General features: G+C 38.7%; 1 protein-coding gene across 12 annotated transcripts in view; it reads right to left on the bottom strand.

Moving 5' to 3' along the window:
- dnm1a (dynamin 1a) overlaps nucleotides 1-15,139 on the bottom strand; it is a 67,066-nt gene that overhangs the window by 42,172 nt on the left and 9,755 nt on the right. For all 12 annotated transcript variants that reach the window (XM_036140206.1, XM_036140205.1, XM_012874506.3 and 9 more), the window contains exons 2-9: nucleotides 10,875-10,948; nucleotides 7,280-7,429; nucleotides 6,909-7,112; nucleotides 4,999-5,097; nucleotides 3,977-4,137; nucleotides 3,748-3,890; nucleotides 3,532-3,667; nucleotides 2,375-2,442 (exon numbers count right to left, since the gene is read on the bottom strand). In XM_036140206.1, the coding sequence (XP_035996099.1) occupies nucleotides 2,375-2,442; nucleotides 3,532-3,667; nucleotides 3,748-3,890; nucleotides 3,977-4,137; nucleotides 4,999-5,097; nucleotides 6,909-7,112; nucleotides 7,280-7,429; nucleotides 10,875-10,948 (1,035 nt within the window). The remainder of the gene's footprint in view (nucleotides 1-2,374; nucleotides 2,443-3,531; nucleotides 3,668-3,747; nucleotides 3,891-3,976; nucleotides 4,138-4,998; nucleotides 5,098-6,908; nucleotides 7,113-7,279; nucleotides 7,430-10,874; nucleotides 10,949-15,139) is intronic.

The following is a 15,139-nucleotide window of genomic DNA, read 5'->3' as shown; positions in this document are numbered from 1 at the left end:
GAAGGCCAAAAGACGGCAGAAAGGTGGTGGAAATAAGAGAGAGAGGATGACAGGAGGGTTGGGTAGAGAGAAGAGTGTTAATTATAAAGATTTAGCCTCCATTTTTTGAGTATTCCCCCCACAAAACATGATCACACACAACTTTAGGGAAAAAAAGAGAGAAATAGACTGAATAAAATATCAGTCTATTACCAGTCTATTACCAGTACTAGGTTACTAATGACTGGTTAATGCAATTTTTCTAAAGATTTAGGAACATATTTAATTAATAGCATTTGAATAATACAATCAGGGGAAACTTTCTTTCACCAGAATGAGAAATGTCAGACACAAATAAAAAAAGTTTTTTTAAGGTTGTTTAGTTAATCTCTTGCAACTATTTTGGCAGCATTTTGATGATAGTTAATGAACCAGGTCATGACTGACATTTAAGATTCTAAGGCAAACAAATAATTCAATTTAAAATGTATAATACTTACAGATTTTAATCCTCTGGTAAGTTTAGGTTCTGAAAAAAAAAATGCCTTGAAAAATCTGCTTTTCACTGGAACCGGACATTTTTAAGCTTGACCTGCGCTCAACTAAAACCAGTTGGTCGGAAGCTCATACATCCAATCTTTTAGTGGTCAGTGAACACACCACATCGAAGTGCTAACAGGAGTGCACGTTCTTAAAGAGATACAAATACTCAGAGGTAGCTTTTAACAGTATCGGTGAAGCCTTAATTAAAGAAATCTGAAAAAAAAACGTGAATATGGGTCACATACGGACAAAAAAAAGATCGGCTTTGTGTGAGCGGAGCCACATGTTATATTCCATTTGCAGCCAGAGGTCGGAAATCCTGACTTCCAATCGGAAAAATGGAAAAATCAATAGGAACGGCTGCTAATGTTGGGACATTCGCCTTGGAAGATTGCAGAATTTTTTAAGGCCAATTGTCGGATCCAATATGGTAGCTCCTCGTATCAATGACAGCAAGCTGTGATAAAACATGTTTATTTTACAAGACACAGTTGAAGGAGAGTGTCTAAAATCAATGTTACATGTAGCAGCTGCAACTCTGAACCGAAAAAATTCAAAGTGGTGTTTGCATGTGGAAGGTACAGCTTTAAAGGAGCAATAAGCAAAATTTCTTTTAGATGGACTATGGTATGACGTCATACACCATCTCTGTGTTGTTCTCCTGTCTCTTGTTTACATAGCCGGGCTGGCCACGCGTGCATGTACGTGCATCCACTGCCATAAAAAGCATGTTGGAATCCTAACCTTTTGTTTTTATTTTGGAATCCTGGAATGCTGTTTACTCGGGTTACCCCCATTCCCAGACCCTATTTTTGATTTCCAAGGCAAATGAAACGCAACATAATGTACTATTTCAAAGGAAACTGTATTTTCCATGGAGGCGTGCTGGCTTATTATTCAGGCTGCTACTTTCAAAACATAGAGTGAAACTTCAACAGATAACAAGAGGGCTAAACAGATCACAGCAAAGTTACTCCTTTTTATACGTCTCTAATCATTTCCATTACTCTGTATGGTAAAGGTGCACTCATTAACAAACTGCGTTCCTTTAGTTTAAATTAACTAATTTATCATCTTTAGTACTATTTCAAAAATTACTACATCAACATTTGTAACTTTTCACTTCAGATGTCTTAGTACTCTAACCTGTAAAGTCAAGGAGATGTAAAAATCTGTTTAAATTAATTAATCTGTTTGAATAGTTTGCAATAATTTGCAACAAAACTTGCTGTCTGCCTGCAACAGGTGTTGGACTGAGCTCTGTTTTTTAGCTTAGAACTAAAGCTAGCTCAAAGCTAAAGCTAAAGCTAGCTCAACGCTAAAGCTAGCTCAAAGCTAAAGCTAACTGAAAGCTAAAGCTAACGCAACGCTAAAGCTAGCTCAAAGCTTAAGCTAACTGAAACCTAAAGCTAGCTTAAAGCTAACTGAAAGCTAAAGCTAGCTCAAAAATAAAAAACAGCACCTTGTGGGTTCTGTTTTTTTGCAAGAACTTGGCAGCTGGTGCTGCCTACTTAGTCTCATATTATGATTTATGTAACACATGAACAAAGCAGATTATGCTCATGAAACATTTTTATGAATCTTGCAGGCTTTTACCAACCAGGCACACACCAGCATGGAAACGTGAGCACGTGAAATGGCGAGACGTTTAGGTATCTCTTAACCACTGTCGGATCCCCAAACGCCCATGTTTGAATGCATTTTGATATCAGCTTGAGGCAGAGCAATCAGTTTTAAAAGGACTTGGCTCAAACTGGAGAGGCTCCTAGAACAGGCGGTGGTAATTTAGTGAAAGAGATTGAGGGAGGTTAAGTGCGGAAGGACAAAGGAATAAGCTGAAGGGCGGACGTGCCTGATTCCATGAATGTTCTTGATTGCGTAGCTGATTTCCTTGCGGAGTTCTTTCTCATCAAACTCCATCTGAAAAACAGGCAGAGAGGAGATTAAACATGCACACACACACACAGAGACATTAGATTCTGGCAAACGCAGGGCAGACATCGCTGGAGTTCATCTATTAACCTTCAGCCATCTGTTTTTAATACATTTGACCAAATATCCCTGCTTTATTTAGTGCAACGCCACATTTATTACCTGCATTCCTAAAGCTAAACGTTTTCTTCGGAAACACTCTCAATAAACACATAAAACATGATGATGAATCACACGAGGCTGCCTGGATTTTCAGTCAACGCTCCACTTAGGAAGCAACCTGCTCTGTCCTCGGTGGGAAACCCACTGGGAAGTTTTATGCGGCCTCAGTCGACCACGGTGAGTTTTATATCCACACAGGGAGGTCGAGAGAGGATGCAGGAGAGAGCTGGAAAACCGGGAGGAAAGTCAAGGTGGGAAATCATCTGGCTACGAGGGATGAGGGGACAGGTAGGGACAGGTAGGACATCTGAGTCATAACCATCATTCCCCTGATGGACAATTTAACATCAAGTAGCAGGAAATCCACAGGTTTATTTAGATTGGCGTCGCTCAAATAGGGGGGGAAACCGCTGCTCTTGTCCATGCTAGACCTTCGCCATGATTTACTGGCACGCTCAAAGGCAACTGAGCAATAATTTACGTTAATATTTCCACCCTCTCTTTTCCTGCTGTGAACGTTCAAGATGAACTTGATGTGCCAGATGTCTGTCTTTTAGAGAGGACCATCTGAGGACCTGTTCGTAGAAAAATCTAAGGGAACAGAGTCGAGAAAAGTTCTCAGGCAGGTTAGGAAAAATTTAAGAGAAATGTTGGAAAGATTCAGAGCATCAAACCTCCCACACCCAAGAGGCTGGCCATTGCGTCGTGTAAAATAGAAAAATGACAATAAACAGACTTTTTCAGACTGCAGGAAGTGATCAGATTTCTTTTGCACATTAAAACATAAGTTAGCACCCCCGTTTGTTTTGAAAGCAGGAAAAGTTTGACTTCTATTAACAAACTTGTGAGCAAATTTTTACTCGACCACGACTCAGAGGCACGCCGAACACGCATGCTCTCTGCAGAAGCGCCCACCTTGACCAGCTCGAAGGGAAAGCGTTCATGAAAGATGCGATTGATCCTCGCGCCACCCGACAGCTCGGCCGTGTCGATCTGGTCTCCCGAGCCCTCGATGCACTTCTCAAAGTCCACGGAAAACTGCTGCACCATCCTGCGCAGCAGGAAGGGATGCGGGCGTCAACAAACACACGGCTGCCGCGAGTTCGACGGCAAATCTGCTCGTATACTCACTGGAGGAGAGCCTTCGTTTTGCGGGATGGATCGTCGGGTCTGAAGTTCTTGTACTCGTCGACCTCCTTCTCTATGGAGAGGAGCTGACTCTGCAGCTTCGCCCGGAGGCCCGGCAGGGTGTCTCGGATGTGGTTGGTCAATTGCTGCGCAAATCAAAAGTCACTGTTATTACTTTAGGGATGCTGCAGAAAAGGAAAAAATTACACAGAGCAACGTGCTTTAGCCCCACCTGATTGAGGACTTTCTGGAGGTAGGGCGTGCCCATGCGTTCAGCCAGGTGTCTGTAAGCAGGGTGGGTGAGGAAGAACTTCCTCTCTGCAGCAATAGCAGCATTAATGTCCTTCCTTCCATCGATGTCCTTCTGGCTTCTGTTAACCACACCGATGTAACCTGGATGCAAAAGACATCAGTCACTCATTTAAAAGACAGTCTAAAAAAAATTGAGATTTACAACAGGAACTAATCCAGATAATTTTAGGACTTCCATAAATTCTAGACTCGACCAGCCAGCAGAACTAGAAGAATCTTGGATTATTATTTTTTTTTGCCAAAAGGCGGATCTACCTGATTCAGATTAGTTTCATGATGAGGGTCTGAGTAAGATCACGTTTTAAGACACAAAGAGTTGACGCAAAAGAAAAGATCAACATTTTTTCTTACTCCGTGTCAAACAGGAAAAGAAGTGGGGGGGAAAAATAGCTGGGAGTGTTCAGGGCAAAATGATCCCATTTCATCTCCAGTTAAGTTTCCTAATCCCAAAAGTCGTTTCAAGCTCTATAACTAATGCAAATGCGAGCCAGCAGTCTTATAAATCTGAACATCCGCAACATCAGACAGAGACAGGGCTTGAAAAAACAAAGAACATGAACATATTCAGAAACACATGCCAGGGGTCTAACCAAGACTAAATGGAAAAGAAAAGACAGAATCAGCACATAACAATGGCAAAAACCCACAAGATAGACTCAAGATCTTTTCCACAGGGAGCCGTTTCCTCTTTTCTTCCAACTCTTTCTCTGCTCCAACTTTTTGACTTTTGATTTTTTTTCTTTAGTCTAATCTGATTTATTTCCCTCCTTCCCCTCCTTCCCCTCCTTCCCTCACCCCAGCAGCCTTCAGGTCCCCCACCCCCCTTTTACTCTTCTTGACCCGCTTTGAGTATGCTTGCCTTTCTACCACAAGAGGGAAACAATGTGTCACTGCACTGCCCTGAAGTGGAGAAACTAGGAATGTTTATGCACGGGTTCTCACCCCTCCGCAGGGGAAGCAGCTTGTTCTCCAGGATGTCTTTAGCATCTGTCCCCTCGTCCATCAGGTCAAGCTTGGTGATCACCCCTATGGTCCTCATACCTATGGGTAGTAACAGAGTCCGCAGAAATACATCCAATAAATACAACATTAATGCATGATTTTCTCAATGAAGGAAGTGAAGCAAAATGCAGGGTTCCTAGGAAGTCTGGAAAAATGACAACCATCCATCCATCATCCATCCATCCTTTTAGTCAATATTTTGCAGGTTCCATATTGAAACCCTGGCCACTGTAGAAAAACTAGCCATTTACTTTGCAAAATGGCAATACTTTAAAACAGGGGTGTCCAAAGTGCAGCCCCCCAACTGCAATTCAAGTACGATTTGGCCACAATCGCAGGTGGCCGATGCGCATGGGGACATTTTTATTTTTAATTGGGGCAACATTTTTAAAGACAAGTTTAAATCTTCCTGCAATCAAATATTAGCTACAAAACCAAGTCTTTGTCTTTTGATAAGCACACTATTTCCAATCTCTTTAATTTCAAAGCAAATAGGACCACTTCTATCCAGTGACTTTTACTCAAATGCAGACTTTGAAGCACCAACATCTGCTTTGATTTATTTATTAAAATTGGCTAAATACAGCAAGCATTTTCCAAAGAAAGACTGAGCCAAATCCTGTTCTCAATGTTTGGAACAGACAAAAAAAAACATGTCTATCGAACTCAAAAGCATTTGCAAACTGGGCAATTGTCGTTTAATGAAGCAAATTGGCAAAACATCTTTCAAAGTTTTAGATGTATAATGATTTACCAACTCCCAGTTTTGGTCCGTGAGGCAGACACCCTGTCTATTTTTTAAACTAATCTTAAAACTTTCCTTTTTGACAAAGCTTATAGTTAGAGTGGCTCATGTTACCCTGAGCTATCTCTATAGTTATGCTGCTATAGGCTTAGGCTGCTGGAGGACATCAGGGTCTAATTTTCTCACTCTACTGATTTCTACTGTTCTTCAGTCTACTGTTCTCCAGTTTTGCATTGTATTACATTGAAATGACTGTCATCATTTCAGCTTTTAACTTTTTGCTCTCTCTCTTTTTCTTCATAGTAGGTACACCTGGTCTGGCGTTCTGTTAACTGTGACATCATCCAGAGAAGACGGCTCACCCGCTATTACCATCTAATATAGAACAGATTACTGGATCAATGTGTGCTTCTGTGCTTTTTGTCTCTCTTGTTGTGTCTCTGCTCTGTCTTCTGTAACTCCCAGTCGGTCGAGGCAGATGACCGTTCATACTGAGCCCGGTTCTGCTGGAGGTTTTTCCTTCCCGCTAATGGGTGGTTTTTCTTTCCACTGTCGCTTCATGCTTGCTCAGTATGAGGGATTGCTGCAAAGCCATGGACAATGCAGACGACTCTTCCTGTAGCTCTACGCTTCTTCAGGAGTGAATGCTGCTTGTCGGGACTTTGAAGCAATCAACTGGTTCCCTTATATAGGACATTTTTGACCAATCTGTATAATCTGACTGATTTTGACTTTGTAAAGTGCCTCGAGATGACATGTTTCATGAATTGGCGCTATATAAATAAAATTGAATTGAATTGAATTTATACGTCCCCTCTACTACAGGAAATCCTACTAAGTTGTTTAATTCAAATATTGCATGCTCATGTTTTTTTGAGCAGGTAAAGGAAATATAACCTTTTGGTCTTCAAAATGAATCTGAAAAAGTTTAAGTCCTTAAAATAAATAAACATTGCAAGAACTAATCATAGAAAAAAATCAATACTTTCTGGCAAAATAAATACATTAAAATAGTTTATATTTCCTTTCAGTGACAGTATTTTATCTCTCAGTGTTGACCTTTTGGAGCATCACTCTGAGCGTTTGCTGGCATGCATGTCCTCACCCTGAGGGTCGACCTCTTTGGCAATCTTTAAAGCGTCAGAGTTGGCCAGATCGGAGTTGGCCGGGGACACGGCCAGCATGAGGCAGTTCTCCTTGGTGACAAACTGCATGAGCATTTCTCTGATCTGAGACTCGATGTCTGCAGGCTGGTCTCCCACCGGCACCTTGGTCATTCCCGGCAGGTCCACCAGCGTCAGGTTCAGCACTGTGAGCAGCAAAGACAACAGAGGAACTGAGATGATGTGAAACAAAATGCCACATTAAGATATTAGATCTTGATGTGGTACAATTGGCAATGTAAAGCCCCAAAAAAACATAAGTAAATCTATATGTATTGCAGAAGCAAAGCGGTCAAATCTATATCAGGCTTACCATTAGGCGAGTAGACGCGCAGGTTGATGGGCACAGGGGAGATGCCCTTATTGGCTCCAGTGATGCGGTCAGTCTCTGCCTCGATCTCCTGTCGCACTTCATCAAAATCTGTGAATTTCTTGCCCTTACAGTGGAGGAACTCTGCATGTTCTGTATAAGAAAGAAAAAAGGAAACAGAAACATAAAAAAAAGAATAGCTAAAGCCTTCTCTCTGCGTGAAAACAACAAACTCAATGTGGAAACTAAACAATTGAAGCCAGTAAAAAAGTACTAATAATAATTTAAAGGACATTAAACCACCAGTTAGATAATAAGTAAAGTACACATTTTCATAGACAGGTGTCACAAAATGCTTCAAGAGGAGGGTAAACCCAACAAAATACACAGCATTGTACAACAGAAAAAATAAAATACGTTAAATGCATATCATGAAAATTTTGGAATAAAAATGTTTTAACCTGCTTTTTAAAAAGCATCCACAGAGCCCGACCTCTGTAGGAAGATAAGTAATGGATTGTACTATCTGGGTGCAACAGGAACACGGTTTTGAACTGATGATATCAGCTATAGGAAACTTATAGGCTACTTAGGAAATAGACAGCAATTTGTTCAAATAGGGGAACATAAATCAGAGCTCTTGGAAATTACATGTGGAGTACCACAGGGTTCAGTGCTGGGCCCCAAATTATTTATCATTTATATAAATGACATCTGTAAAGTTTCAAGGGCACTGTCATTGATTTTATTTGCAGATGACACAAATGTATTTTGTTCGGGCGAAAGTTTACCGCAGATCTTGGAGCTAATTACAACAGAAATGAATAAATTTAAAATTTGGTTTGACAAAAATAAATTATCTCTTAATTTGGACAAAACAAAGTTTATTATATTTGGAAGAAAGAATTCTGAGATTAATGGAAACATTTTAATTGATAATAAAGAAATCAAAAAAGTGAGTGAAATAAAGTTTCTTGTGGTGTGATTTTAGACCACAAGATCTGCTGGAAACCACATGTAAGCTATGTGAAAAATAAGCTTGCCAAATGCTGTGCTATTCTTAGTAAGGCGAGTTATATATTGAACCCAAAATCTCTAAAAAAGCTTTATTTTTCATTGTTCTTGCCATATTTGATTTACTGTGTTGAAGTTTGGGGCAACATCTATAAGAGCACATTACAATCCATATGTACACTACAAAAAAGAGCAATAAGAATAATATGTAAAGTAGGATTTAGAGAGCACACCAATCGATTATGTTTAAAGCTATATACATTAAAATTCACAGACCTGGTAAAATTTAAGACAGCGCAAGTAATGTATAAAGTAAAAAACAAACTCGTGGCTAAAAATATAAATGAATTGTTTCAAGAACGAGATGAAAAATATAACTTTAGAGGAGATGCAGTATTCAGAACGAAGATGGTACGAACAACGATGAAAAGAATGACTATATCAAGTAGTGGAGTGAAGTTATGGAATAGTTTAAAGCCGTGTTAAAAGCAGAGTGTGAACATAAATTTGTTTAAGAGAAGGTACAAAAAATTACTTTTGGATAAATATGTAGACGAGGAAAGATAAAAAAACAGGTTTATGGAAGAGTGAATGTAATTAGTTAAATGAGCAACTTAGGTCACTTGAATCATTAGGGATGGGAAACTTAAAAGTTTATACTTCGTCCCATTCCTTTTCGAACAATTTATTATGGTTTATGTATTCATTGTGTTGTGTTGTATTTACACATCTTATATTGTTTTGTTGTTCGAATAAACTGAACTGAACTATAGGAGGAGGTATGTGTTTAAATCATATCAGAAATAGAGGACGGAGGCCGTTACAGTTTTTATTGGTTGCTTTGACACAGCAGTCAACTCAAAACCCACATTTTTCAAAACAGTTAACGCAGAGGTCTAAACAGTGGCACCAATGGTCAAAATTAAATATTTTGTTTGCAAAAGGCTCCAACTCTGCCAAAACATTTAACATATCATCCAAAAGCACATTTTGCCCTCAAACAACACAACTTGCACACAAATGTTTGAGCCCTTCCAATCATTCGTTACACAAGGGGCAACAAAATGCAGAATACCACACTCAGTGTGAATCAGTGCAGCATTGCTGGTTCATTGTAGCCAAAGACTGTACGCAGCTTACATGGCAGTGTCATTTGTAATCAAATTTGCCTTTTTGCAAAAAATGGATCCTGAAGCAAATATGTTGTGTTGCAAATTTTATTGATTCTTCATTCTTTTTTTCCAGATAAACAAATGAAATATTCCATAAAATGAAAGATTCCAACAGAAAATACTAGAGCTGTTTGTCTTTTCTAGTCCATTCTGTCCTAATGAATAGGCCACATGGCCTCATTTACGTCACATTCAATATTTTCCCTTGCACCTAGGAAAAAATCTTCATCCATGCCTGATCCATCCTTTACATGCCTCTGCATCTACATCTTGTGCAGCAGCAGTCATTGCATTGAGCAAGGGCATCTGCTCATAGGGGCAGTGATCATATACTTTCCATCGCCATGCAATGAAGAATTCCTCTATAGGAATAGATAGAGATATATATACTGTATAGCAGCAATACCTGCTGTCCCGTCGAAAAACTCTTACCATGGATGCAACTTTGTTTCTATTGAGAAAAGTTTGGACTGTTTGTCCTGCACCTCTAAGTGAAAGGCCGTGATTTACCACATGATCAATCATAGTTGCCTAAATTTCATCTGTAAATTCAGCCCTTCCAGCTACACTGCCACCTCACACATGGATTCCTCTTCCTCATAATCGTCTTCCCTTAAGCATCTACCTTTTACTCTGACTCTCATCTGCCTTACGTTGACCATCCATGCTTGCAAAGAACAACACACAACATGGCACCTTTTACGTAAAGCCTGTAAACTGACTGCAAATTGAAAAATTGTGTAAAGAGGTGTCAAACAGGTGCTTCAGTGATTTCATTCTGATCAAGAAGTTTCTAAGAGCTTGGGACATATAGTTTCTGTTTTGCTACCACAGCTAAAGCAATGGAGTTTGGACTGCATGAATGACATCTGCGTTAACTGTTTTGCAAAAGGGTGGGGAAAATGAGTCAAACCAATGAAAATGGGTTAACTCATTTGCAAGAGGTGTCTTTTGCTCTGCAGAGATGGTGACGCTGAAAACTGAGAGGTTGCCAGTTTCTTCAAACAGGTCAAAGCAACCAATAAAAACTGTAATATGACGCTCTGAGGGTTAAGACTACATTTTAGAAATTAAACCTGCACCTGATTGGTAGCCTGCGTAGCAAGTTTAAAACCGGATTTGAACGATTTTCTTTGCTTGCGTGACTCAGTGGCCTGACAGCAAAATTTTGGACGACCTAGACTGAAATTCAAAGGAAAATCTAATTCAGCCTCATGTTTATAAATTGTCTATGAACTTTCACTCCATGGAGAGTGTATCGTTGCAAAGCAGTGTAGATGCATCGTTCGGGTAATCCAGCTCATCTTCCTGATTTCTGTCATCTTTTATGCTTTTTACGCTGAGTGAGTAAAGATTTTTCAGGTTACCTACATATGTTAAGTTAACATCACTAAAAGATTCATACAGTTTACCTGTAGGGCTGTTCACCAGCTGCAGAACCAAAGGACGACGGGTCACGATGCCGGAACCACGAGGAAGAAAATCCCTGTAACACACAATCAGAGACTCAAGTTTAATGGTCAATGTAACCTAAAAGGCAGAGGGACTAGAATTAAACATATAAAAAGCTTTAATTTTTAAATAATAACTAAAGTGACTAGACCTGGCCAGGAAGGAGCCAACAGTGACAGCATGAAGCCCGTGTATCTCAGGGAGTGACTTGACGCATGCTTTGAGGTTTGTTGTATGTGCGATCGTACGGATGCTGCTCCGTGTTGCATGCTGGTGTTGCTTGCAATCGTATAAAGATCTTCAAAGAGTGAACTTCAAGTGTTGTGTGTTACAAGTAAAATTAAATGTCTGTTATTAAAGAAACATCTAATATCTTTAGTGTGTACATCACTTATTTGTGATTTCTTGCACTAGTTCATGATGTGTCTTAACATTTTAAAAATTGTACATTACTGTGAACCAAATTAATACATGAATCACAGCAGCTTGACAATGAAATTTTAAAAAGGAACATGCAAAATATATACATAAAAGGAAAATCTAAAAGTTTTGGCTTTATATTGTACCTAATGAAATACTGTGTGGCTATTATCTGATAGAAAACTTGTAATCAGAACTACTCAAGAAACAGTTATTCTTTTATACCCAGTAATTTATATTAATTTGAGATGACAAAAAAAAAAACATTGTGACATGAAAGCACCATGAGCCAAATTTGGACCTTTATTTGTTTTTGTTTTTTTGTTCTTTACCACTTAAACCAATAATCCTTTTTAGAGGAAAAACTGTCCAGATATTTTTAAGCATTCCTGCTTTCAAACCAGACTGAGGCTGTAGCACAGCTGGTGTCAGAGACAACTTTCTTCATGTAATTTTAGAAAGCCTTCTGAATACCATAAAATAAAAATCTATTGCTATTTCTAAAGTCTTATTGTATTGTACTGTTTCCCACTGAACAACAATTGCTGTTGAAGCAGTGGGAAGAAGAGAAAAAAATCCCCAAACGTAGCTAAAGCTAAAGCATGATAGTTAAAAAAAAAAAAAAAATAGCGTGTGTCCAATCAAGAGTGAAGGTTTCTGACTGACTCCAAGCCTGGATAGTCATACATGTGTGCTTGTGACAGCCTGAGAGTCTGTTTCACAATCAGGATATTGAGACGTTTTCTTACATGAAGTGTGCTGTTTTGTTTTGCTGCTGATGCAACCTTGGTGCCAGCGGGCCCCTGGTACGGCACGCTCTTCAGCCAGCCGTCAAGACTGTTGTCATTCACTGACGTGTGAATACGCGTTTACTTAGCGTTCTCTGAGAGTCGTCTGTGTGCGCATTGACTATGTACATGCAGAATTAAATAAACGTGTTTTTGGAAATGATTGATCAAATAACGTAAAGCCAAATCTGCACCAAAAAAAAGAGCAAATAACAACAAAACGTAATCCACAAAAAACTTTTTTTGTCCAATGCATAAAAATTACACTTTATATCTCATATTGTAGTTGATAAATGTAAGATTCTTGTTTGCAAAATCTTCTGAATGTGAGTGTACAGAATAAAATTGTGTAGGGGAAACCAGCATCATGGGCAAAAATCGTCCTATTTCCACTAATTCTATCAGACCCTGTCCCATCGCCTGATTTTAGGGGAGATGCTGCCCGTCAGAGATGAAGCCTTAGTTCATTCTGCACTTATTTACCACCTCCAGGAGAAGAGGGCACCAAAGAACAGCGGTGACAACCTTTGACAACCTTCATGTCAGCTGATAAGATGATAAAACGACCACTGATAATGGATGTGGCAATTAGAAAACCCGTAAAAGTTCTCAGGAGTCCATCCCTCAACACTTAATATGTGGTGGATCCCATACATTCCAGACTTAAATATAGAGAACACGCTAACACCAAAGTTAACTTTGAATATAGAGGAGATAAGTCAAAGGTAAACTTTACAATCCTTGAGAGACAATTCGTTGTGCAGAGAGCAGTCATAATAAATGACTGGATGAAGAAATATTTCTTACTTTACTATTTTCTACACATATCTGGATCAATTATATAAAAGGAAGAAAATCTATAGCTTTCTGGACTTTTCCATCACTGTGTAGGAATCCTTTAGACATGTTTCCTAACTAGATTAAACCTTTTTTGTCAAATCATTGTTTAGGCTCTGCTCAAGGTTTCATGGGAAATATGCACATTTTATGCATCAGTTGAAGCAGCTGATCTCCATCATAAAAGCTACATAAACTCCTTTGCCTTTAGCGCACATTAGTTTGATTTATTATTTTGTTTTCAGTGCATTCAAATTTATTTTTACATGGGTGCAAAAAACCTTTGCAGACCAGAACTGGGGGCATTTACAGCAACATTACGCCTAATGTGTGTTTTCTAAGAACAAATAAAAATCCAACATTTGTATTTTCTAAACCAAACAACTCATAAAGTTATAATACAATTATTTCACTTTAATTTGAGGAAGAGGTCTAACTCGTCAGCTTCTTTTGGCAGCTTTCGTGTTCAAGGTCTGGCTTGTTATTTATTTACTTATTTTTTGTCAAATCTGCTTTGCAAGAATGAGAAATTAATCAGGTTACTTGTTGTCCTACATATAATCTGGTCAGAAATGTTAAACTGAATGACTCTTCACACTTAAACTACATTAAGGCTGAACCTAAATTTAAAAAAAAATAAAAACATCTGCATCATTTTATCACATTGTGTGTTTTACTGCATCAAAATTTGAGATTAAGATAACATGTTATTAACCTCCATTAGTTATATATATATATATATATATATATATATATATATATATATATATATATATATATATATATATATATATATATATATATATATATTTGTTGTTAAAAACACAATGTAATAAAGGCAAGAAAGAGAGAAAAAACTAGGTAAAACAAGGTAAAAGAGCTGATTTATCATTTGTTATTCTGCTTCATCACAATTAAAGTAAATCCCTTTGGTAGACCATCTCCATCTGGTCTACCTGTCTGTAAATCTTCTTTTTCCATTTGGTGTTCACCCCCTTTTCTCCTAGTTGGACACCTTTCACAGAGGACAGATGGTCCTGACTGCAGGTCTTCCTCTCACTCGTTTCCTCCTCACCAGAGAGAGAGAGATCTTCCCCATGACCACAGCCACAGACATAGTTTGTGCACTTATAATTGCCAGAAAATAATTCCTTTATTTATCACTCTCCCTAGCAATAAACAAATTGCCGATCCTTTCACTGATTCTTTTAGAAGAGCTGCTGCTCCAGCCAATGCCCTGCGTTGTTAAGTCTCCTACAACAACGTGGGGGGGGTGAAAAACACCTACACGCTGGCACAATCCCTTCATCATGGGGATGAGAGGACTAAGACTGATTAAACAAAACAGCCAAATGATATTGAGACACAGAAATCGTTGCATCATTTTACCTTTGGAAAGCACTTAGCAGTAGTACAGTCATTAATAAATGCCGGCCTCAAATCTCTTTCATTCCTCACTGAGCCTCTAGCAACTTCTTTGACCATCTGTACTGTTTAACAGCCTTAAAACTCCTTAAATTCTGCCAATTTGTGATTTCTTTGTCTATTTGGTGGACAGGAACAGGCAGATGATGTAAAATAATCAATGACTGTAGGTTATTGTTCATTATTTTTGCCAGTTTTTATTTAATAACAATGAATTTGCTGTAAACTTTCTAAGTTATGGTAAAACACTGATCGTTTATGTTCATCATACTTATTTATTACATTTACACTACAGTGCAGCGATCAAATAACACTAAAAATTATGAATTAGGTTACCGCTGCCCTGTTGTGTCATTTCGAGTTGTGCAGCTCATTTGAGCAGAATTAGACTGCCCACTTAAGAAACAACCCAACAATCTGTGACGCAAACAAGACTTTTCCGGATGAACCAAGACAAACCTGGTCCAGTGAGACCCGAGCCTCTAAATCCCCAAAGATCTAAATGATCCAACTGCCAACGTCGTTGTATCAGAAATACCATCAGGATGAAATCCTCTGTTGTCTTTGAGACCGCATCAGAGAAGATTTGTCTCACCATGTGCAATGCTGGCCACATTACACTGCACAAAGGGAACTAAGAGTAAGTAAAATCTTCTTGAAATTAGTGCATTTGTCCTTGATTTGAGCAGCAAGTTTAAATGATCTGCCAATTTTTGCACTAATAATAGGAACAACTCATCTCCATCATCTTACTT

This window comes from Fundulus heteroclitus, chromosome 8 (assembly GCF_011125445.2).
Source record: "Fundulus heteroclitus isolate FHET01 chromosome 8, MU-UCD_Fhet_4.1, whole genome shotgun sequence".
NCBI classification, from domain to species: Eukaryota; Metazoa; Chordata; class Actinopteri; order Cyprinodontiformes; family Fundulidae; genus Fundulus; species Fundulus heteroclitus.
This window is presented reverse-complemented; position numbering and strand designations above follow the sequence as displayed.